The sequence below is a fragment of the Balaenoptera musculus genome, chromosome 18 (assembly GCF_009873245.2).
Source record: "Balaenoptera musculus isolate JJ_BM4_2016_0621 chromosome 18, mBalMus1.pri.v3, whole genome shotgun sequence".
NCBI lineage: Eukaryota > Metazoa > Chordata > Mammalia > Artiodactyla > Balaenopteridae > Balaenoptera > Balaenoptera musculus.
This window is the reverse complement of record NC_045802.1, coordinates 63,051,902-63,077,998: the sequence shown is the minus strand read 5'-3', so window position 1 is coordinate 63,077,998 and position 26,097 is coordinate 63,051,902. Positions and strand designations below refer to the sequence as shown.

At 41.1% G+C, this 26,097-nt stretch overlaps 1 protein-coding gene across 1 annotated transcript in view; it reads right to left on the bottom strand.

The window, feature by feature from the left end:
• GPC6 (glypican 6) overlaps window positions 1-25,371 on the bottom strand; it is a 1,058,679-nt gene extending 1,033,308 nt beyond the window's left edge. The window contains exon 1 of the mRNA XM_036832071.1: window positions 24,617-25,371. Coding sequence (XP_036687966.1) covers window positions 24,617-24,776 — 160 coding nt within the window. The 5' untranslated portion in view covers window positions 24,777-25,371. The remainder of the gene's footprint in view (window positions 1-24,616) is intronic.
• Between the last annotated feature and the right edge of the window lie 726 nt (window positions 25,372-26,097).

Sequence of the window (26,097 nt, the reverse complement as noted above, 5' to 3'; positions counted from 1 at the left end):
GATCCCACATGCCGTGGAGAAATTAAGCCCATGCGCCACAACTACTGAGCCTGCGCTCCAGAGCCCACGAGCCACAACTACTGAGCCCGTGTGCCACAACTACTGAAGCCCCCGCACCTAGAGCCCGTGCTCTGCAACAAGAGAAGCCACCGCAATGAGAAGCCTGCACACCACAACGAAGAGTAGCCCTGCTCGCCGCAACTAGAGAAAGCCCGCATGCAGCAACAAAGACCCAACACAGCCAAAAGTAAATAAATAAAATAAATTTATAAGTGCATCCATTCTTTTCTACTTTTTCATCTGTTACATAAAAACTCTATCCCTAGACATATCTAAAAACCCTTGGCTCAACAAGCTGATGACAATTTAGGTGCATAATCTAATAAACAACTAATTTGTCCAGGTCACATTTGGCTTTTAAAAGAAAACAGTGGATACTGTTTTAACGTTATTTAGCCTTCTCCAAATTCCAAAGACTACACAAAAGGATTTAGTCCTAAAATTTTGAAGTCCAGCATTGAACAATTATAGTGATTGAAAATAATATTATACATTCTTGTAGTTCTTTACAATTCACAAAGTGTTTTCATTAGATCATTTAGAAATTTTAAAAAAAATCAAAGACAAGTGTGTAGGAATTGGAGTTATTAGCCTAGAAAACAAAAGAGTAGATGTAACTTTATATGAATCTGCAAATATACAAGCATACCTCATTTAACTGTACTTTGCTTTACTGCACTTTCCAGATATTATGTTTCTAACAAATTGAAGGTTTGTGGTAACCCTGCATTGTCAGATGATGGTTAGCATTTTCTAGCAAAGTGTTTTTTAATTAAGGTATGTACATTGTTTTTTTAGACATAATGCTATTACACACTTAATAGACTACAGTATAGCATAAACATAACTTTTATTTGCACTGGGAAACCAAAAAGCTCACGTAAATTGCTTTACTGCGATATTCACTTTATTGGGGGGTCTGGAACTGAACCGGCAATATCTTCCAGGTATGCTTATATAAAGAGATTTTTCAAAAAGAATCATCTGAATAAAATGATGGAAGAGGAAAACTGGCATGAATCACTTCATGAAAAATTGGAGTCGATATTAAAAAATTCACCTGGTTGAAAAAGTCTGTTGAAAACACTAAATGAGTGATCTAAGAGCTCAAGGTGGAAACTGCAAAGCTTTCAGTGATCTGACCTCCTATCTTCTTGGAAGAACCGGTGGAGTCCAATATTAAATTTCCATCTCAGAGAAAATCACATTCTTAAAAATTTTCATTCTTAAAACTGGAGTGAAATAGGTTGTAACAAATATGAATTCATCAGGACCCTACGAAACAAGTCTTCTTCAAATTTTCAAAGGCCAAACATGTAAACCTCTACATTTTAATAGTATAATATTGCTATTAAAAGAAACTAGCACAGCTGGCTTTCATTATTAGTAAATTATCACTACTCCTGCTTAATTGGGGTTTTACAAGTTATTTTCTTTATAGATCAGTAAGTAACAAACTAAAATAGGTGTCAGTGTCACAGTCTTCTTATAATCTCTTTTGCATCCAGAAAACATAAGCCTCTCAGTTCATTTTTATGCAGGATTTCTAAGTCATCATTTCTTTGTGCCTCTTGAGTAATACATGACAGAGTACAGAATAATAAATCACATTTTACTACTTATAGAATGGCAAAAGCCACAAGGCTATATACAACTGTCTATTACTTCTGCCTTCCATAAATGATATTTATCAGCAGAGCCCTAACTCTGACATTTAATCTCCTTAAATTCTGATCAAGTTATTAACATTACCTGTATTTGACTGGATAACAGCCATTCTTCCCTATTTCAACAGTGAGGGAAAAAATTAACAACACAACCTCTATAGGTTACTTATTTGCATGCTCTAAAGCCATCAGCTTCTACATTCAAACTCAAAGCACTTAAAACCTGGGCTATGTTGGACCAGGGCAATTCAAATACTAACTCATATGACTCCCAATAGCATTAATTCCCATCCTTCCTTCCATTTATATTAGAGGGACTGCATCACAGGAATTCCAACCATCCTTTCAACTTTAAAGTGTTTCTTCCATTTCACAGCAGCACTTCTGCCAGTTTTCCTGATCCCTGGGATCAAATATTAGGGGACCTTTTGGCTTGTTACAGTTGTGAGCTCCCACCATGGTAAATCATGCAAATAGTATGTCTATAATGTATTATTTGCAAAAGATTCCTTTGGTATGAAAACATTTAAAAGCAACCAGAAATTATACACAAATGAAAAGGAAACTATAATGGTACATATGTACATTATTTGTACTTATAAAAAGTAACAGTAATCCATAGCACATTACTAAGGTTTTGTTAAGAAAAGTACAACAGAACTAGTTTCTACTTTTTCCTGCTTACTGGAAATCAGACATGGTAAACAAATGGCCTTGTCATAGTTCTGAAGGTTTCGTCATCTTGGACAGAGTATCAATTACACATACATATGTACACTGGTAAGTGTTAAACAACCAGCTTTCTAGGAATTAAGGCCCTGATTTTTAGAGTTTGCCAATTTCTGTGGTGTAAATACTCCACAGTACTTAATACTCCTCACACAAAATGTCTGGAAAGTTAACAATTGGCTCTTATGGCCTAGGATGAGATGGCTTCAGCACACCTCTGTGTGTATATTTGAAAGATATATATACACACATACATATACATACCCACATATGAAACTTAAATATCACTGTTAACAAATCGAGTTTTTCAAAGTTTACAGCAGTTCTTTCTAAAGGTCAGAATTTCACTTTACATCTCCTGTCTTTCTAACCACATCTCTTATTACCATTGCCTCTGAGGTCCTTTAGAGTAATATCAATGGTTTTGAAATGCCATAGCATTTAAGCATATAATTAGCTATGGCCATATGTTTGGTGTCTAAAATGAAGCAAGCCAGATTTAAAAACTCAGCAGACCTCTACGTAATTTCGTGATCTGATCTTCTTATCATCCTTCGTGAAGTTCTTATACGAATGCATGTTGGTAAATGAATCCTGGGTTCACTTGGATAAAGGCTCATATATTCTATTCCAAATACAGAGATAAGCATTGAGTTTTCAGTACATCATTAACCCCACATATTTAACTGGTCTATTTTTATTCGCACAACTTCCTTCTGCAATGGTGCATAATCCTAAATGTTGCCTGAAGGGAATCCAAAAACTCCATCCGTCCATCTACTCCATCTAAAGTTGAATAGCCCATACCCTGGAACAACTACCAAGAGCAATGAGCTAGCATCAGGCAGGGCCAGAAATAGCTGCAGACAGAGCACAGGTCCACCCATATGTACTGTCACGTGAAGAGTCACGATAGTACCCCTCTGGGGTTGTGCAACATGGTGACTCTGAGTGTTTGCTGCTACATCAGAGTAAACTGGCAAAACTAAGAGAGAGAGAAATGTGGCAATGCCAATCAAAATGTTCATACCTAAGACTTTTTCCCCAGCAATTCCACCTCCAGAATTTCTCTGTGAGATAAACTCGCACTATGTGAAAAGGTGTACATGTGAGGACATTCACTGCAGCATACTTTGTATAGCAAAAACGAAACACTAAGATGTCCATGAATGGGACACCAGTTAAATAAGGTATAGAAAGTCTGTACGGTGGGATAAAAATGCAACCTCCAGGGGGGATGGCGAGAAAAAAGGAGGCAAGTCTTTATGCACTGAAATGAAACAAGTTTCAAGGTAAGTTGTTAAGTGGAAAAAATATCTGCATAAAGATGTATATAGTATATTCCCATTTCAGTAAATATATATAATATTTATGAATATTTTCCTATGCATAAAACATCAACTAAAGCATCACAAGTGCCTAAAAGAATGACTGTCCCTCATATATACACTACCAAATGTAAAACCGATAGCTAGTGGGAAGCAGCCGCATAGCACAGGGAGATCAGCTCGGTGCTTTGTGACCACCTAGAGGGGTGGGATAGGGAGGGTGGAAGGGAGATGCAAGAGGGAGGAGATATGGGGATATATGTATATGTATAGCTGATTCACTTTGTTATAAAGCAGAAACTAACACACCATTGTAAAGCAATTATACTCCAATAAAGATGTTAAAAAAAGAAAAAAAAGAACGTCCCTGAAGAGGTCAATCCTTTGGTATCATTTAAACATCTTTGTGGTACCAACCCATGTATTTTTAGAAATTAAAAACATCTGGAAGGATTTGTCATGATATGTCAATTGTTCAAGTTTTAAAGGACTGTAGGCCCTCATTCTTCTTTTGGAACCTTCCTCCTTTTCTCTACAGAGGTGACATTTGAAACCAGTATCCCCAAGTTCACTGCCAGTGTCCCTAAGTACAACCATCTGTAGTGAGGAAGGTCAAGGTTATTTGGGGCTTGAGGAAAGTTCTAGAAATCAAGAAAAAAAATGGAAGGAGCTATAATAGATTGTGCATACAATATGTTACCATTTTAGAGTCAGAATATATGTATGCTGAGTCCAACATCGGTACTCTCATGAATGACTTCCCGTCCAAAAGTACATAATATACATAAATATGTGTAAGGCGTGTGTGTGTATACATACACATACATATGTATATATATCTGAGAGAGAGAGAAGACAAATGTGAATGATGCCAAAGTATCAAAGTTACTTCATCTTTATTAATCTTCTTTTTCCTTCTAGTACTTGCCTATCCTCAAAATTTTTCACTAAACCCCAGGTTGCCACCTCAAATGTGAACAGATAGTCAGTTAAAGCCACCAGTTAAGAAGCTTATCTGTTTGTCCAACCCTGGGCAAAGTACCTAGGAAACAAATAAAACTGCATAAACCTAGCCCTAGAGGAGCTTAAAATCTTCAAAGAGCTACCACAGTTCTCAGACAATTTTGGAGTGGTGGATTTATACTCAATTCCCCTAGAAACAGGAAAGCTCTTTTTTTTTTCTTAAATTACAAAATTCATTTATCTAGAAGTGGCAATTATATGCTGAATTCTTCTTATACCTTAGAATGTTTTAAAAAGCAATACTGATACTGTATCTCAACAGAGCTATTTCAAATCAATACAACAGGAAAAACTATTAGTACAAGAAGGTGAACTCATCAAACCATAGTGGATACTACTGTCACTCTTAGAAATCAATTGCTGACAAACATAATGCTTAGAAATGGAGAGCTTGAGAAAAACCTAAACGATAGGTAATTCTCTGAATTTGGAATATTTGCTTTGAAAATCTCCATGTTTTCTATCATAAAGGACCATTCTGCAATCACTCTTGCTTCTCCCTCCCTCTTGCCGCCAGAGCCATGCTCCTCTAACTCCCTTCTCCCTACCTGCCCACACCTCCTGGGATTGGCTTTGCAGGAGGAGCAAAGAATGCTCAATAGTCAATAGGCTTCAGAAGAGAAGGAGAAGACATGGTAATACGTCTCGTCTAGGTCCTTAGGTCTGTAGGTGTAAGATCCTCCACTTTCCTTCTGGAAACATTACTTGTTGTGAGTGAAGGAGTTTGCTTTGCATACCAAAGGGGAGGGGGAAAGGTGTCTGACACTGAGCGTGAAGACAATAATGGTGTATCTCCATCTGAACACTCACCATGACAATATATAATTCAAAGTTAAATCAATACGAGACTATAAAGAAAATGAAAGGAAATACAAATTCTAGTTTTTATCATGATGACTACCATATTGCTTGAAATATTCTTCCCAAAATACTTTCTGATGCCTCTGTTCACAAGTACCCAAAGCACACTCCTGGTCTGCCTAGTGGGTAACCCAACCGTGGCTTTCATAACTTCCCCAGCAGTACCGTAAGAAAGAGTACTAAGGACTCAAAAGCTAGTTTGGCCAAATATATAACAAAATAACTGTTAAATCTTGCCTTTGATTTTCCCCAGAATGAATTCTCCAATGTCCCCGCTTCTTTGGGACAAAAAATTAAAATGAGTACGTCTCATTGGTTCATTCTAGGTCATGTGACTTGGCCTGGGAAAGCAAGCATCTGACCTTTTTTTTGACCTTTTTAACTCCCATACCAGTAGGCGAGATCTGTCTTTCCTTAGACCCAATAGGATGAGGATTTCCCTAAACCTAGAAAGGGGATTTAGATGCTAGAAAGGGGGTTCAAACCTAGAAAGGTGGTTCAGAAACAGCTAGAATAATAACTATGTAACAATATAGTTTTACACGTGATGACTCGATCTAAACGAGAAATCAGTTATCACTTATCTTACTGGGAGATTCTAGAGATGTCTCAGGGATAGAATCATGTTTGCGACTTCTTACCTCCTCTAACAATGGAAAGTTAAGTGATTCATAATATTTTGAAAGAACTGCATAAACCGTTACATAGCCCAATAATCTGAAAAAATTATTTTAATTCTAGAAAAAGTTATTTTGCTCATGTGAAGAAGAAAATCATGTGAATCACGTGGGTAGTAGTTAAATCCATGGGCTGTGGAATCTTCCTGGCTCATATGCTAACCCATCTATTTCCTTGGACAAGTTAACTGCACTCTCTGTGTCTCAGTTTCCTCATCTGTAAAATGTAAATGGTAATACCTATAATGGAGATGTTGTAAGGATTACATGAGATCCTACAAGTAAAGAGTTTAAAATTGTATGTGGGGCATAGAGAGACCTCAGTCAATGTTATTACATAACATATACTCAGTGGTATAACATGAAGCCCATTTTTAACAATCCTACTACAATTTCTATGCTTTATCTTGATTCCATTTCATTTCATTAAAGGGCAACCTTCCGCTATATGGAAAGGTCAATCATTTGATACTTTTGTTAAAGGAAGAGAAAAGAGAGCAGACGGTCTTCTTTATCCTTTCAAAAATATCAGTGGAATAAGACCATTCAACTCACTGTAAAAGTCATGGTTCTATAATATTGATTTTTTTCAGAAGCAAATGTATAGGTAAAATGCAAGGATGGTCTCTCTTTCTCCCTAGAAACTAGGGTGGGGACAATAATATATACTATTCAGCTGGACTACCTCTAAATATAAATTTTACTCTCTAGATTACTAATTTTACATGGTGGAGAAATATTTCAACATCAGTCTCAATAGGAAATAAATAACTTACATGACACTTTGTACTGCATGCCCTTCTAGAGCGTAAACTTATTAAGGGCAAGATACTCTGACCTCACTTGTGCTCAATTAATCTGTGGAAATGAAAATTGACAATATAATGGCTGGAAGTTAGCATATGTCCAGTAGCATATAGAATGCCCTTCATAACACAGAATATACATGAGTTGGTCAACATCTATTGATACAAAGAGGTTGTTATCTAGGAATCAAGTGAAAGCCCAGGTCGTTGTCATAATTTGGTACATTCAGTATGTGTGTACTGAATGCCTTATATGTGCCAGGCACTGAGAGCCATGCCAGAATAAATCAGACATGGCCCTGCCTTCTAGGACTTTATAGACTAATGGAGACTAACCAAATATATCAGATATTTATATTTTATATTTGCAATAAAAGTTAGAAAGTGATTACTGCTCCAAAATGTTTAAATAAAATATTGCAAGAGGTAACAGATGGGAGGAATTTTTCCCTCTAAACGCATTCCTTCATAGAAAAAGAAATTGATCTCTCTCGTCCATAGGAAAGTATAGCACCCTTAGGGTCTGTCCCATTTTTCCATGAGCATTGGTGGTACAGTGGTGAGCATAGCTGTCTTCCATTTTTTAAAATGAACAGAAAAACTTCCTTCAAAGAGTAGAAAACAAAATTAGCATGTCTATCACAGCTGCAATGTATACTTTAGCAAACCAGATTTATTATTAGTCTATAACAAAACTTAGATTGTTATTATTTATTGTGGCAGTAGTGAGTTCACACACACACACACATCATATTACCCAATCTCAAAAATATACACTGTGTATAGAGGCTGATACTTTCCAGGTTAGGAAATTGGTCCACTCTCTGAGAATAGTGTCCCAAGACATACATATTTCTGACAGAGCGTTACATCTTTCATTCAGAAATCAGGCATACCATTTAAAAAGAAACAGCACCTTCAATGCTACTGCTATTCTGTTAGGAAAAGTTCAGGGCACCCTGAGGATCAATATACATAACACCTAAAGAAATCTGTATGTTCAGAGCTTCAATTCCATGTGGGAAGGAACAACAACTTTGAACCTTGTTTTTAGAAAGAAATATCAATTTGTACAAATCAACTTTAAGAAAAACAAAATCATTTAAGAGAAATGAACTCTCTCTGGCATTCCCTTGTTTCATCACCCATTGCTTTCTGAAAAGACAGGTGCCTGCTGACACATGTGACCATGGGCTGCAGTGTAAGACCACCTGCTGCAAGAACAGAGCCGCCAGCCAGAGCAGGGAAGTGTCTGCATCCGGGCTGCTCACCAACTCCATCAATAAGGCTCTCTTGTGCCAGGCTTTTAAATACCTTCATTTTAAAATTAGATTTTGATTTTTTTCTCAGAAACAGCTAAATCTCTGTTGAGCTACCCAAACATATTTCACAACTTAGATTAGCGTGTTCTGCCTTCCTGCTTTTTTTGCAGCTGTTACTTTTAAGAGAGCACATTCTGCTTTCCAAATGAGAATGGAGGCTTTTATTTAAAGGAGGAATTTTTCTGCTTGTTGTCATCTGGGCATCCTCCCTACTTTTTATGATTTCAGAACCTGCTTAAAACATCTTCATATGCAAACTGTACAGCAGCACGAGTTGAAATGTTCACAGTTTCAAAAGTGATAGAAAACATAGAAACTAACTAAAAAGTAAAGCCAAGTTAGATCAAAGAGGGCACAAAAAAGCTCACTTGGTTTCACCTTTTCTCCAGCTGGAATCACTTATTACACTATCTATGCAAGAAAGTTAGTTAAAGGGATTCAGAGCATGAACTGTTCTTTTCAGCCAACCATGGCCAAAAAGAATTGCCTCACCATTAGTGTCATCTTTGATTATCAAAATATTGATGTGTCTATTTATACACACCATACCCACTTCAACAGGGTAGCTATAATGGCTGTGAATTTTTAAAATACACAGCACAATCGTATGCTAATGTCACCAAAGGAAGGTTCGTATATGAAATGGCAGAATTATTGCCATTTAAAACTACATCTTTAAACAGAGATTTTCACATGGGATAAATGTGGTTATCTTTTTAATACTTCTGTAGAAAATTTATTAAAATATAGAAGCCAAAATAATTGGGGGTTAAATATCATTCTTGAGTAATTTAACAATTCCCTAAGGACAGATGCATGTTCTATTTGCTTGAACAAAGATTGATGAGACTTTTCAAAATCATTGTTGCCCATTTCTTAGGGAGTTCACAGGCATGACGTATTTAACAGAGGAATTTAACCCTCCTTATTTACTATATAATTAGGGTTCATCCATTTATATGGAAGGACAAGCAATGCTGTATAAGAAATAAATTGTTCTAGTGGAGAAAAAAGGTATTTCAGAATCCTTGGTTCAGAGCCCTCACTTTCTCTCCCCCTCCCCCTCCAATATGTTACCTGTACCTGCCTTCCCACCTCTACCTGCTTTTCTCTAGGCTCCCAGCACCTTTATCACTCCATTCCCACATAGTATTGAGATTAATCATCTATATGTCTGTCTTCACTATTCTCTGTGTACCTCAAGGGCAGGGCAACTGTGGGTGTTTTTCTTTGACCAACTAATTAAAGATAAATTTGTACTGACCTGAACCAACGTAAGGGAACTTAGTTAGGTAACAGTTTAAAGTGGAATTCACAAAATTACAAGTGGTTCCTATGAACACTCCAGTGGCACAATTTATTATTCAAAGCTTCCATCATAAATAGATCATTCCAAAGGTGATATAATGTGATGGCTTTATCCCTTTAAAAAGGCCTGATTTTTTAAACTAACTTTCCTCTCTGTCAATTTCTTTATCTCCCAGGAAATGTCACTGCAATTTAAAGTACTCTTTACATTTAACTCCTCTAATCTTTTCAGGTATTTGAAAGTTGCTGTCAGTGATAGCTAAAATATGACACGTTTTAAAAAAAAAAAAAACATTTTGATAGACATATACATATATATAGCAGGTGCTTCATTGGAAGAAACGTTATACTCTAAAATAAAATGAAAGCAACAAAATGCATGTTCTACGCAATAAACTCTGGTGGTCTACACTTTCACAAATTGATTTCCACTGGCTAAGCTAATATAACTTATCAGCCGCAATCTTTCAAAGAAAATATAAGGGTGTCTTTATACTACACCATTTAATTTTGATCTTACTGAAAGTTGTCTGGAAGCCCAGACCACCCCCCCCAGCCAAAATCTCTTTATATTTCCGATTAAGGAGTAGTCAATTATTTATTGAGTACCTACTATGCCCAAGCTCTATGTTCTAGGGAGTACAAATGTGTGTGAACGTTCCCTCATCTATCACATAGGCAAATTTGGGAAACACAAATTAAGAGACTCATTTAATGACAGGAGACATGATAAGAGTCATGAGAAGGCAGAATCTGATTACCAAATGAAGACACAAACATTCCACAAGCTTGGCAAAGAAGGAATAGTTAGGAACTGGACGGCCTAGGACAAATTCACGACGGGGAACCTGAGCTCAACTGGATTTTCGTTAGTGGAGAAAAGTGAGGAGGACAGACCAAGCCTTGTTATGAGGTGTTAGCAAATGAAATGAGACACAGAAAGAAAATGAAGTTTAGTGGAAAAGTTTTTAATCAGACAGAAATTTCTAGAAGGATGCTTAGAAGTAAACTGGAAGGATAGTTTGAGGTCTTGAATGTCCAACCAACAGGGTCGAAATTTATTCTCAAGCCACTGGAGAACCAGACTGACCTTTGATAGTTTAAGGCTTAAAATTTAAGCCAGTGGGTCTCAAAGTATGATCCAGGGACTATCAGTGTCCCCTGGGCACTGGCCCCATCTCAGAGCTACTACATCGGAAACTCCTAGCATGGAACCCAGCAGCCTGCATTTGAACACACCTTCTGGGTGATTTTGAGAACCACTGGTTTAAGCAAATTAAAATAATCAAGGCAATGTTAACAGCTATATATCCTTCTGCTGGTGGCATGTGCGACACAAACCAGCAAGAATGGCCTGAAAGAGAAGTTTCAGAGCCATTTCCAAGTAGAAGACCAAAAAGAAGAGAAATAAATGTTTTTGAAAGATTTGCTATTTGACATTTAACAGCATTTTAGGATCACCTTTTAACGTTCCATTAAAGCTTCTCTCTTAGAAGGAAATTAAAAGTGACTAAGTCTTAGAGTGGGGATTACAGCCTACTAGGTTTTCTCTCTCCTCTTCTGATGAAGAAATAGGCAGATTTCTCATCACGAAACGTGTGTCAGGAGGGAATTGGGAAAAAAAAGAACTAACATTTACTGAAGATTTCTGTCAGGCTGTTCACATGCATTATGCCATTTAATCCTCACAAAAAAATGTTATAAGCCAACCTATAGTATTGCCCTTTTATATAGATATGGATACTGGGATTCAAAGAGGTAAGAAAACTTTAAAATGATCAGTTAGTAAGCACAAAACAAGGACTTAAGTCCTTTCGCTTCTATATGGTACCATCTGCCAGGAAGTCCAAAGATTCCCATATAAACAAGGAATTCATATTATTTCCAGTTCACTTGATGTTTGAGAGATTCTTTGGAAGCGTTCATCTTGTTTATGGAATGGGGAAGATATTTTGCAAATACTTAACTGATTCAATATTTTTGCCCCTTAATTCACTGTTTTCTTACAAGCTTCCACCTCCAGAGGCATGGGTATCTGTTACTGGACCTTTTCAGGAGAAAAGTCTTCAAACCTGGATGAAAGGCTTGAGGTCCAGCCAGGAACAGAAAGGGTAGCAAACCCATCCCGGCCCCAGAGGTCGCGGGAAGAAAGGAAGAACAGGGATGGTAACGGCTCCCCACGTCTTCCAGTTTCTCCACTCTGAGCTTTGCATCAAAACAGGAAGCCAAAGAGAAGAGGGATTTCTGGCTCAAATTCTGCTTAGGACCCTGGGAAGAGATTGCCCGGTGGGCTACCTGACACCAACCTTAGGGTAAACTTGGAGACACAGGGCGCTCAGAGGGAGGGCTGCACCCACACCCAGGGGACACATGTCTGGCCCAGCAGTTCATACAGCCCTGCTGGAGGCTCAGAAAGCAGCTGAGTGGTAAACCAGAAGGTAATGAAGGCTACAGGTGGGCCAGAGGCCAGGTGAGGGACAGGTCTGACCTGTCAGGAGGCCTACAGGGCCAGAATGGCCAATGTGAGGGTGAATACTTCAGGAAAGGGGGCTACCAGGCCCTTCCCAAGTTGCACAAGATCAGATCACAAAGCACACCAACCCCAGATGTCAGTTGTGTGTGTGCGGGCCAGCAGGGCCCTGGAGATGGGAGGGGCCCAAGGAAACTCCCTCTTCCCCCTGCTTTCCTGGGGAAGACACACCCCCTAGACCCATGGAAGAGACTGATTTGCTTACCTAGCGTTTGTCGTTTAACAAACATGTATATAGCCTTTATTAAATGCCAGGCACTATTCTAAGAGCTTAAATGTTAATTCACGTAATACAATCACAACACTGAGAGGTAGGGGTTGTTAGTATCCCTGTTCACAGATGACAAAACGGAAGCACAGAGAGGTTCCGGAAAAAGGCTACACAGTACAGCAAGAAGTCAAAGCCAGCCACTGCTTAAAACCAGAGAAAGTATCCCACATGATTTACTGAGAAGAGCTTAACTGATCACACTAAAATTTTTTATCCATCAAGTTACCCAGCAAGTGGGAGGTCCTGAGGAAAACCAGATGGGTCACGTGAGTGAAGCAGCAAAGGAGGGAGAGGAAATCTTGTGCCTTTTCCCATTGGAGTGGCCATGTGTCTATGTTTTCAACTTTGGGGGAAAAATATGGTGGCAGTTCACATACTTCCTAAAGGTCTTCCAAAAGCTTGTACAACAGGTTGAGTTCCTGGAGTGAGGAATCATGCCTTATCTGCATGGCTGGTTTTCTCTTGTCCAGTGACCACTGGAAAATTGAAATGTAGAAGCACTGCTTGGACCTAAGTGAAATCAAAAGACGTATATTTCTCTAATTTTTTTTTAATGGAAAATGTCCAATTCGACCAGTGTTTCTCAGTAACGTTTAATTTTTTCCCCAAAAGCCCAAAAGACTGAAATACCAACCTCAGACCAAACCTTAGTTTAAAGGTCTTGAAGTTCACTTTGCAGGGAGCACAGAGCTGCCTATTCGGGAAACCCTTTACCCCCCGCCCAACAGGAAGACAAAATGAACCGTCAAAACAATGGAAAGGGAGACAAAGGCAGATTGGATATAATTCTAAAAGTTCAGTGTACTGCTTTCAGAAATATACTGTCATTTTTAGGATCAAAATGAATGGACTGAAAGTATAAGGGGTTTTAGAGGCTTTCTGGGGCTTCATTAATTATTTTTTCCCTGATGAGATGTTACCAAATGGAGCCACTACTAATGGTGACATGATCTCAGCTCCTGATGGGCGGTAAATTGGGACACGGAGCCCAGCAAGGTGGCAGCTGTATGGCACCGACAATATATTTATCGGAGATTTGGTTCAGTTTTTCAAATCTAACATGCCGCTGAATAGGTCCTGGGATACAGTGTTTGTACAATGTCTGTTAAAAAATGATTCTTTCCGGGAGGGGAAAAAAAAAAAAAAACAGTGCTTTCAATGTTCAGTATCCTTTACATCTGCTGCTCAGCTGGAAACACTGTTAAAAGGCCATTAGAACCTTAAGGTAGCAGACCTCGAAGGCTCTGAAAGCCAGGGAGCAATTTGCTGTTTGTGTGAGAGGATCTGCCCAGCCACTTCCTTTTCAAGGGCTGAAAACAGCTTCTGTCATGAGCCGTGAAAATCAATTCCACAGGAACCAGGCTGAAATGTGGCCGAAGGTGGTACACCTACAGGCTGGCGCTGCACAGCAGAGCCTCCTTCTGGGCTTCCCTGGCACCTTCCAGAAGTCCCAGACAGTGGCTCCCCGGCAGTGCCTGCGAGGAGATAGGCAGCCTGAGACTTCCAGAAACCTCCAGGCTTCTCTCTTAGGACACTGGTTCTCTCTAATGCTTCATTAGGTTAAAATGAGAATTGTCGCCCAGCATGAAGATAGCTTCAGGAAGTGTCACCCTGGGAAAAGCCTGCTCTCGCTTATTTGTATTCCATCTTTCTGTTTTTCCTGATGAGACTAATTGGGAGAGAGGCTCATTTTTTCCCAAAGAATACTGTTTCAAAGCCTTTCAAAACAGAGAGCAGTTTTAAACTTTTTTTTTCAAGTACCACATCATATTTTTGAAAATAAATATTTCAGAGGAATCACAATGGCTTTGTCCAGAGTTGTACTTTATAAACTAATGGTTAGAAAGGTTAAAACTCACTTTAGAATGCGTTACAGGGCTTCCCTGGTGGCGCAGTGGTTGAGAATCTGCCTGCCAATGCAGGGGACACGGGTTTGAGCCCTGGTCTGGGAAGATCCCACATGCCGCCGGAGCAACTAGGCCCGTGAGCCACAACTACTGAGCCTGCGCGTCTGGAGCCTGTGCTCCGCAACAAGAGAGGCCGCGACAGTGAGAGGCCCGCGCACCGCGATGAAGAGTGGCCCCCGCTTGCCGCAACTAGAGAAAGCCCTTGCATAGAAACGAAGACCCAAAACAGCCATAAATAAATAAATAAAAATTAAAATGCGTTACAGGTTTCTCAGTTATAGGAAACTGTTATTCCAGTGATAAAATGCACCTTTGTTACTACATAGAATTAAGATCAGTATAACCTATATTTTTATATATAGTCAACACTTTGTTAAACTGCAAACCTTTGTATCATTTAATAATAAGCATGTTCTGGATAAAAATCAATCGCCATTCTTTAATCATAGCAATTAGTTTACGTTTATGCATATAACTTCTTACAATATTAAATTATCTATCTTTACAGCAATAACCCAGGCTGAGAAACTGACTCAAAGTTTATTTGTTAAATATAACAAAATGAAAAAGTATAATTTCATGGTTTTTGCTGTGAATATCTGTTGCACCTAATGTACTGTTTTAACTGGAATTTAAGTGTGATCACCCTACTTGTATTTTTTTTGATTAAAATAGAAAAACATGGGTTTATACAATTTTTATATGTCTAGTATACAAAACACATCATGAAGATCTCTGATTTTAAGAAATCCCCAAGTTCCTCTTTTTAAAGAAGGGAAGGTGGTAATTGAAAAGAGATTATATGTAATGATTTTGTTGTTGATGACATAAGATTTGCCATTTGCAACCTATTATATTCAATTGAAATTGACCTTTTATGAGAGCCATGTGGTAATATAGGTGTAATGAATATATTCTTTATGGCAGTCATATAAAAAGATTGGCCTAAGCTTTTAACATAGTACTTGACCTCCTGGTGTCTGAATACCCCCCAGTCTGTGAAAGAATATTGAATAAGATAACCACATAATCAAATGAGTAGTAAACGCACAGTAAAAGCCTTTCACACATTAGCACTTGATAATGTAAAAGTAACAGTCAACTATGTTCCCTAAATTCAGTGCAAACATATAGCTGGAGGAGAGGCTGGAACAGATCAAGTAGGAATGTTAAGGAATCTTGCATTTCCAGATAATTAATGCTTTAGAATTACAAATTCTTATTTTCCAAATAGAGCGCCCATTATGTCAAAGATCACTTAAACTCTTCAAAATCATTTGTTAAACTTTTTGCTACAAAAAAAAAAGAAAAAAATCAACGATCTTAAATTTTACCATTTTTTAAGTTTTAAAAACTCCCAATCATTGGGATTTGGAATAAAATAGGATAAGCAAACGGCTAAAGGACAACATTTCTTACTTTCTCAGGAAAAAAATTAAGGCCTGTCACTTAAAAATGCCTATAATAGCCAAAAGCATGGTGGCTTTTTCAAGTTCATTGCAAAAGTGCTATTGACGGGCTTCCCTGGTGGCACAGTGGTTGAGAATCTGCCTGCCAATGCCAGGGACACGGGTTCGAGCCCTGGTCTGGGAAGATCCCACATGCCGCGGAGCAACTAGGCCTGTGAGCCACAACTACTGAGCCTGTGCGTCTGGAGCCTGTGCTCCGCAACAAGAGAGGCCGTGATAGTGAGAGGCCCGCGTACCGTGATGAAGAGTGTACCCCACTTGCCACAACTAGAGAAAGCCCTCGCACAGAAACGAAGACCCAACACAGCCATAAATAAAAAATAAAAAAAAATTAAAAAAAGTGCTATTGACTTTGAGCTATTCTGACCCATTAAGAAAATAATAACTGAAAGTTAGTCATCATTTTTTGGAAGACCTCAGAGTGCTTTCTTTGCAAAGAAAAGAGTTGCCTCAACTTCATTGCAGCCTTGAGAGGAAACACCTCTAGTTCCCCGGAATTCAGCAGAGGAGCACTGGCCCCTGCTAATCTCAGCTGTTCTGGGGGCACAAAAAGAGGAAGTCAATTTCTCAAGAAATCCAAGAAATGTAAGGAGCAAACACTAGCTGATAAAGCCTACAGAACACAGGTGTGCACGTCCGGAATGTATTATGCTACATCTGTAATTAAATGTGTATAAAATGAAGGGTGACCAGCCCTAAATGTAGTCTCCTTGTATCTAGAAGTCAGGAACAAATGGCTAGAACTGCACAGGAAAAACAGCTCAAGGCGGGATGGGGCCGGGGAGGGAGGGGGGGAGGGTTGGAATTACTCTTGACCAGAAATCTTCTAAAAAAGACCCCCAAAATGAGTCCTACATACCCATAGGGAGCCTACCATATTAGCAAAGAATAATAGGGATCCTACCGTGAAAGAAACTTAAAATGACTTTTCCCAGTTCCCCTTGAAAGCAATGCTGTGGTTTTATTTTACTCGCGCAGAAGTGTCCAGGGCAGCTGGGTTAGGCCCCGTCTGCTCTAGGCACAGGTGATTACGGATTGAAGAGAGCCAGTCATTCTCTTTCCCTCGGTCCCCCTAGTGGTCAGTGTAGACATTTGGAAGAAAGCTGAGGAAACAGGGTCGGGGCGTGCAGTTTGGAAGCAGCAACTCTTTCTGGGTGGAGATTCCTACCCAAGGTCAAGGCAAAAAATAACACAAAATCATTGCTCAAATATGACTGTCTCCCCTGACAAAAACGTGTACTTAAAACCATATTGAATGCACCCGGAATGTGGCCCCCAGAAACTCAAAGGATGGTGCCCAGACCAACAGCATCAACGTCACCTGGGAACTTGTTAAAAATGCAAATTACAGGTCCTATCCCAGAACTACTAAGTCAGAACTTGTGGGGACGACCCAAGCGTTCGCGTTTAACAAGGCCTCCAGTGATTCTGATGCATGATAAAGTTTATGAAGCACTGCTCCAGACCACTGGCTCTCTTCCCTAGATGCACATCAGGATTACTTGGGAAATTTTCAAAAGCAAGGAAGAGAAGGAGGGAGGGAGGGAGTGAAAGTACCCTTCCCAGACCGATTAAATCAGACTATCTGAAGATGAAGCCCAAGTGCAGGTATTTTTTTAAATATCTCACATGATTCCAGGATAGCCCTGGCTCTTTCCAACTCGAAAGAGTCAGTTGTTAAATTTTCTGGAATTTTGTGAGCCGGTTGTTGAGCTGTGAGTAGCTCAAGATCGGTCACAGTGGGAACACTTAGACCACAAAAATTGGCAAATTCTACAAATCCGGTCTCTCCACACACTACCCTCCAGAGAGCCAGTTGTTTAACATTTATCAGTTCACCACTGGCCGGAGTTGAGAAACACTGGTTTAAAGCAAGAATGCCAAATACTTAATTCAGATAGTCTGAGTCATTCCTCTCAATTTCTCCGTTACCCCTAAGTTCCGTATTAAGATTATGAAGATTAACCAAGCATTTCAGTGGCCATATACGTGAGAAAGGTGACTACCAGCCCGTCTTAGGGTATAACTGTGACTAGTTCAGATCAACAGCCATAGTCCGTTTCCTTTCTCTTCCAGGCATGGGCATAGGAAGCAATTCTGGAATGAGAAGCGTGGGTAAATCTGCTGGGGGACTGCTGAGGCTAGTCTGCCTCATCAATGGAGAGACGCACATGGGAAGAAATGGTCCCTTTCTATGCCTCTGGGCATTGCCCCTTTGCCTCTTGGTACTCCAGCAGCCATCTTGTTTCCATCATGGCCCTGACCTGGATGATGGTTGGAATGAGGATGGAAGAGCCAAAAGATGGGGAGAACCTGGGACCGGGTGATACTGTTAACTTTCTACTTTCTCACTCCTAGAACTGCTCTATGTTGGGACTTCTTCCCATGTAAAAGAATGGCGCTCAGCGATCATGTAAACTGGAACTCCTCTCATGCTTTCAGGGCCTTCTTTCCATAAAGGCAATGTGTGTGTCCTCTGCTCCCCCTCACCCCTTCCTGACTCTGTACTCACGCTTCAGAGCCCATCGCTCTGCTTCAAGGAGGCATTTCCATAACCCTGTGATCAGAACACAGGATCCTATATTTTTTCCGTTTTTTAAATTTTTTTCTTTTTATTTATTTATTTATTTATTTATTTACTGTGGCCGCACCTCCAGGCATGGGGGATCTTAGTTCCCCCACCAGGGACCTGAACCCACACCCCCTGCAGGAGAAGCACGGAGTCTTAACCACTGGACCGCCAGGGAAGTCCCCACATGATCCTCCTGAATGCTTTCCCAGTGCCAGGTACCCTGGTGCTGTGCACTTATCTCAGCCATTCACTGTTAAAGGTGCCCTTAATTTCTGCTTCCCTGCTGGGATTAAAATTCCCTGGGGCCCTATAGCCAGTCCCTGGCATGGTGACTTACACATAGTAGGTAAATAAGAGCTAGTTATTGGAAAAATGAAAAAAAAAAAATGCCTAAAAGAAATGGAGAATAGGTTATAAAAATAATAACCTGAATAATGTGTAAATGTGGAATCAAATTTCTATTTCTCTTTGTTACTAACTGGTGCATTTGTTTAAAAATATTTTTCATCCAGGGTTATTAAAAACTCTTCAATATTTCCATCCAGGATTATTAGAATTTTTAAACCTTTACCCAAGAGTTAGCACTATGAAACCCTTTATTTACAAACATACCATCCAGGGAGTCAACTACACTTTCAAACACTCTCAGGTAAATCACTAAAAACTGAGTAATACAGGAGAAATCTATGAAACTACTTAAAGTCTCGTTGTGTGCCAGCTAAAGAATTTAAGAAAGCAGAATTTGGTCTGCAAAAGGATATAAGCAACAAGTTTGAAATATTAATTATTCCGTTTATACTGGCAAGACAACTCTAAGTCACCTTGCTGGCCTTGCTAGAAGTCTTTTGAGAGATGTGAATTAAGGAGGAAAAAACGTCTTATGATGTTACTTTTGTGGGTTTGAATATGAATTAAGACTAAGCTAATGAATTATTTTATCAATAATTCCTTTACTGCAGTTTTTAACCTAAACTCGTATTTCTATAAAAATCTAGCGACTGAATGGTAGGTCACTTTGGTTTAAAAGGACTCAATTTTATATTTTGTTAACTGTTCATAATACTCACCCATAATTGTAAAAGAACACTAGTCACCCTCTCACATAAATTATAATGCAATGTTTATACTACAGTATTTTAAAGAACATAACGCTGTATATTTTAAATCACTTTTGATAGTGGCCTACATTTCTGCTCACAAGCTATTACAATGTGGCACAGTTAAAAGATATAAGTTTTATGTAAAGAAGTATATCAGTCAACTCAGATGAACTCTTAATTCTCAATGATGACATATCATCTTCTAATTAAATCAGCTAAGATAACTCTGTGTGCAAGGATCATTCTAAAATTAATTCCCAAATCAAGAGTCTAACAAGTGGTACTCCTAATAGTCCAGATTTTAGATTGCTTTGATACCTGGAATTAATGTGAATCTTTTAGTAATCTAGTGACTTGACAAATCATAAAAAAACATTTGAAGTTCCGCTAACTCATTTCTACCTCACAGTGTTCTTCGAAAGGATTTTAAAGACATCGCCTAACTAAACAGAGGGCAAAGAAATCAGAACTCTGTGAAGCAGGCAGCTAAATGGAAATTAAATTATTTATCCCAAACTAGGAGATTTAATATGTCTCCAAAAGAGTAAGACTTACCAAACACTGTTTTTTCATTTATGTTAATGTGATATCTACATGTAACATTGAAAAAAGAGTTGGGTTAACAGCAAATGTATCAAATAAGTTGGTTTGCTGGGGAGCAGAGCGAGGGAAGGCTTTTCCCCGGGAAGCCCACCAAAAAAAGGAAAGGACTGCTGGACGAAGGCCAGATAAAATGAAGCATTACATATTTTGAAATTTGAAAACAATAAAGAAAGACTAAAAATGTCACTAGTATATCAGTGGAATATAAGAGAATGTTTTTTTTTAATTTTAGACTTTGAGACAGATTTTTAGATTTTTGAGATAAATTGATATTAAAGAGATGGGAGAGAATTTACTGCTTTCTTAATATCCAGCTATAGCCCGACTCTCAAAATACCTGAGATAGGAAAAAGGTGGCAAACTAAATTATTGAGAACAGAGTTAATTATATTTTCTTCCTAATCTGTGGAGATAAACTTCCCTCCTCCCTCTACCCCCATGATAATTTCCTGGAGTAAGTTTTTTTGGACTAACCCAATATTCAGAAAGTAGGCCCAGTGTATTGAAAAAAACCCGACACATGTTTTTACTTTCTATCTTTCATATAACCACATCTATACAATGATCGGGAAAATGCAAGAGTACACAGACAATTTAGTGGTGGTAGCGTAGCCAATTCCAGAGAACATAAAATCCAAATTCAAAGTGATTTTGAAAAATTGTAGATGTTGCAAGTAAACAGAAAAATAGCTTGAACTGTGAATGAATGCATATGGTGATTGATAATACCAGGTTATAGATGTATTAGATGAGGAAAGAATTGATTTTACATGCATTCATTCGACAAATACAGAATGGCAGTGGGCAAGGTGAAGTGGATGGACTCCAGTGCCCGGGGTCAGAGTGCCTGCGTTTGAATTCTAGCCTCATCACTTGCTATCTGAGTCAGCCTTGGGCAAGTTAATTATTTGTCTCTGTGTTGCTCAGTCTTTTCATCTTTAAAATGGGGATAATGATAGCATCTAAGTTACTAGAAAAAGTCAGTAAGGCAATGTTTAATGTTTTGAAAGTAGGTAATGTTTTTCAGATAGGTGCCGGGCACATAGTAATTTCTATATAAGGGATTGTTAAGTAAAGTTGCGGTAGATAAATGAAAAACATTAACCTGTAAGCCAATAAATTACCACTAGTCAGCAACACATGCATACTATAATTAATGACTCCAAGAAGGCGCAAAGCATAAAATAGAGGCACCGTAAGCATAAAACAACATTCCCTGAATTGCCCAGACTTTTAAGCAGATGCTCTTTTCAGTTGTGAGTTCCTTTAGAAGTTGAGCGCCATCAGGATGAGTTGGATTGGAAAGTGAGATAATATTTCTGATGCTGGAAGAAACACTGGCATGTCTCACACTGACCTTTGATCAGAATAACAGTCCTAACAAAGAACTTGATGCTACATGGCTCAATATCTTCCCAGAAGATAGAACAAGAGAAAATAAGCAAGCACACTTTGAAGGCTTTTGGCTAGGTATCTGGAAACATTTTGATACCACAAAAATTACTAAGTATAGAATGGATTGCTGAGAGGGGCTCAAGAGTCTATTCCTTTGGAGGTCTTTGAAACAAGGGCAGATAGTCTATCTGATCTGCCTGGGATGGTTTAAAATCAGGGCTGAGTGAAGATTAATGGTACAAGCTGCCCCCTGAAGGCCTCCTCTTTCCCAAGCACTCTCTGAGAGTCGAACTTTATATATTACCCATCAGTTCCTCATCTGTTGAGTTTGAAGAACTCCCTTTTATCCTAGAATGGAAAAGGGCACACTATTTCACAATTGTGAGTTCTGAGTAAAACTTTAATAATGTCATGATGAAACATCATGTCCTTATTACTTCTCAGTTATTTTACCAGGCAAGCTACCTGTAAATATCTTTCAACTAGAAACAGCTCTCAAGAACCTGAAATCTGAACAGCAGTTCCTTTAAATTCATGTTCCCTGGCAGACTAACAGCACATGCCGTTTCTCAAGCAAACCAGTAAAAGTCCAAACAAGGCAAAGGATGGAAAGGAGTTGAAGGGAAGGATAACCACCATATACTAGATAATTAAAAGTAAACGGTATCAGGAACGAGGGAAGAGAGGAAGAGTGTGTTCATTTAATAACAGGACACCTAAGTGATCATTCCAACAGCAATAGGTAGCACTGAGTAAAGTTTACCTTGAAAAAATGTTGATCCTTAATATACAGTTATCTTTCAACTCATTTCTTTTCCTATCAGATGTGCCTCTGACCCCCCAGTGACCTATAGCTTGAGTATTTCCACTGGCACAAAGGACAGGAGGATTTAGGCAAACTCAACAGTGCCCTTAGTCCTAGAAAGTGATTTTAACAAAAGTGCACACATTTTAGAAATTCGTAGCTAATTAGCAAGCAGTGTAATTGTCAAGGGGTGGAGAAAAAAGGGGGAAAAAACCCTCTGTAGTTAAAACTCTACTGAAGGATTTATTTCAACCACTGGCAATGTTTCAGGAAAGTCAATGGGGCCTACAGAAATCATACACACCGAAAACCTTCCCTCTGATATGAAGGAGATTTGCATCGCGGTAAGGATGAACTATAGTCTCCTGAAAGTCCCATTATCCACTAAAGAATACTGAAGCAATTTAAAAATACTTAACTATTTTCTTCTTTGAGATATCTTATCTGAAATCATGTTGGGAAATATGTGTGTTTAAAAGTTTGAAAAAGCCCAGATAAGAGGAGAAAAAGTTCCTACAAGAAGTGATCCATACTCTAAACCTTTAAAAAGTTGAATTCCCTGAGATTGGGGGGGGAGGGGAAAAAAGCAAAGCTGATCCTTATCAATTAATTAAAAAGAATGAAATAACAGTAGACAAAGGGGAAGGAGAGTTAAGAAACTTAAGGAGCTGCGGGGGCAGTCGCTTTCTATTCACTGATTAACAAATTAAGGAGCTCTGGAAAAGGGAGAAGAAGTGACAGGGAGAGAAAAGTGGTCTTATAATTCACCACAGGTTCCGCCTCCGACTCACCAGAGGCTGCCTATGTCTGGCTCAGAATTAAAAAAGGCTCCCTGTATATAATGCTCCGCGCTGTTAGCCTGATGTGTAAGCTGTTTATTTCAATGCCTGTATTTCTAGAAATGTGCTCATTCCAGTGTGAGTAAAAATCCCCACTTGTAGAGTTTGTGGATCAACCGCAATAAAACAGCAATCCCACTACGTATCGAAACCGTGATGTTTTAAGATCTCTGCAAAAATGCTTTTCCTCCAGCGACCAGTTCTTTGGCAAAACGCAGAGAGGCTGGTGGAAATCCAGCGTTTTGACTCGACCCTCCGAGGACCCTGAGGACTCCAGCTGCGGGGTCTGAGCAGCCCGCGCCCCCGGAGCATCTCCTGGCCTCTCTCTCTCAGCCACAGGATTACCTCTCCCCAACCCGTTTCATTCACCGAGCCCCCGACAAGCTCGGGTTCGGTTGGAGCTAAGAGCCGGAAAACACGCGCCCAGGCTGCCGCGCAAGTTGTCGGAGGGGCTCTCGGTGGAGGAATGCTGGTGGCCGGGCACGCGGGGGACGCGGGGTCCCAGGAGCCCGGGACGAATCCACCAGCGAGCCACCCGCTTAAGTTGACTCCGCTTCCCAGAGCGGGCGGCCGAGGCCGCGCTCAGGACGGGGCGCGGCGCCGGGTGGCCGGGGTGTCCCCGAACCGCGAGTGACCAACCGCAATCGGGGAAGCACTGAGGAACCGTAACGGGAAAGCCCGCCCCAAATCTGAAACGGGCAGCCCACGAACTCCCCTGAGCAGCCCGGAACCGCCGACGTCGGAGGCCGAGTCCCCCGGTGGGGTTTCCCCCCGCCCCAAGCCTCTCCCGCCCCCGGCCCGGGCGCCGGGCGCTCTGCCTCCCCGAAGGTCAGAAGAGGGGAGCGAGGGGCGAAGGGAGCCCTCCGCGTCTCTCCACCGCCCCCGCCGGCGCGAGGGCGGGAGCGGAGAAGGCGCCACTCAGACTGTGGCGCTGGGCAAACTGCGGCCGCAGTTCTTCCAAGTTTGCCTGAGCGAGCGGCGCGGGGTGGGCGCCCCGCTCGGCTATCTGCCCCCGCGCCGCGGCCGACCCGGAGGGTGCCGGGCTCCCCGGCCCGCGCGGCCGGGGCCAACGGCGAAGGGGGCGCGAGGGCGCGGGAGGGAGGGAGGCCGGGAGGGAAGGAGGGCGCTCCCGCGTGTGCACACAATGAGGCAGCCGAGACGCACACCTTCCCCCGCGGGCGAAGCGGCGGGAGCATCCGCCGCCCCGCACAGAAGCGCCGCGGCCGGGAGAGCCCCGACAGAAAAGTGAACAGCAACAGGGGGAAGGCGGAGGGCTTCCGGAGGCGCGGGGGACGTGCGGCCGCCCAGGGCTGCAGCCGGCCCGGGCCGCGCGCCCGCGCTTACCTGCTATCTCCTGGTAGGGGATGTCCGCCAGGCTGAATCCCTTGGCACCGTACGCCTGGCGGACCTCGCCGCAGCTCCGAGCCTTCACATCCGCGCCGGCCGGGAGGGACAGCAGCAGCCCGGAGAGGGGAAGAATCACAGCCCCGATCCAAGAAGGCATGGTGCAACATGCAAATCCAGCTCGGTGAACCCCGGGACCCGTGCGCTCTTCACCTTGCCCCTCAAGCCGAAAGCCCGCCAGAGCCGGCGGCGCGCTCCTCGCCGCTGCCCAGCGTCACCCCCTTCCGCCAGCCGAGGGGACGAGCAGCGCAGCCCTCTGGACTACGCTCAGCAAACTTTTATAAGCCTGATGGAGGATGGCAAGCCAACCAGGGCTGGCTGGGAAAGCAGCCGCCTTGCTGCTCTGGCCCCCCAGAACGAAAACGGTGCAATAAAAAACGAGAAAGAGGAGGAAAAGAAATGTTTAGAAAACCACCATGGGGGTTGAGAGCTGCAATCCGAGTTCCGAGCCGCAGAATTCTAACGCGCGGCGAGCTCGGCTCGCGGGAGTGTGCGGCGAAGGTGGGGACGCGCGCCGGCTCTCCCGGGAGGGAGATGGACAGGCGGCCGCGAGGGTGTGCGCGCGCGAGTGTGTGTCGGTGTGAGCGCGGGGTTCTTGGGGCTGCGTGTGCGTGGAGGTATGTGTTGGGGATATACGGGATCCAGGGGAAACCTCAGCTTCACACAGGCTGAGGGAGCCTGTGAGAGTCCTCCTGAAATAGGGAGAGAGAAATCCTGGAGACAGACACTGGAGGCAAGAGGGAAGGAAAAAGGAGGGGCGGGAGAGAAACGTGCTACACATTGCACAGCCGAAATTCAGAGGCAGAGTCGAAGGCAAAACCTGGACTGGATTTCTTTCTACTCGGTAGAAGAAGGGAGGGGGAAAAGAAAGGAAAGGTTCCTATTTTCTCAGTCCCTGAACATCCTTCATACTGATCCGAAATGCTACCTTTAAATGCCATAACAAAGTCATCTAGACACAAAAAGCATTTTTAAGTCATTAACTTACTTTAGTAAACTATATTTTTGTGGACGTAAAGGACAACACAATTTCAATTGTTGCTCTAAATATGAGAAACAATTCACGACCTACTGAAACCCAAAGCCAGCGTAGAAATGAACAATTATAGGGGAAATGCAAATAGCAGGGCACAGTCATCACTCTAATTGCTGGTCTCATTTCTCTTTGACTTTGTTTTTATTTTGTAAACGCAGTTCAGGCACACATTAGAGACCAGTAGTTTTTCTTATTTTCAAATTTTGGGTTCTGGACTCAAAAATGTCCCCTTTTTCAATTTCAAATATTACATACTCTTGGATCAGAAATCATTATCTTAGGTTTCTAGTGCGTGGAGGAACAGGAAAGCTAAGGAGAAGCAGAACAAGGAAGCAGTGAGAAAATGAGAGAGCAGGGGTCTTTGGGGTACATGAAGGAAGACATT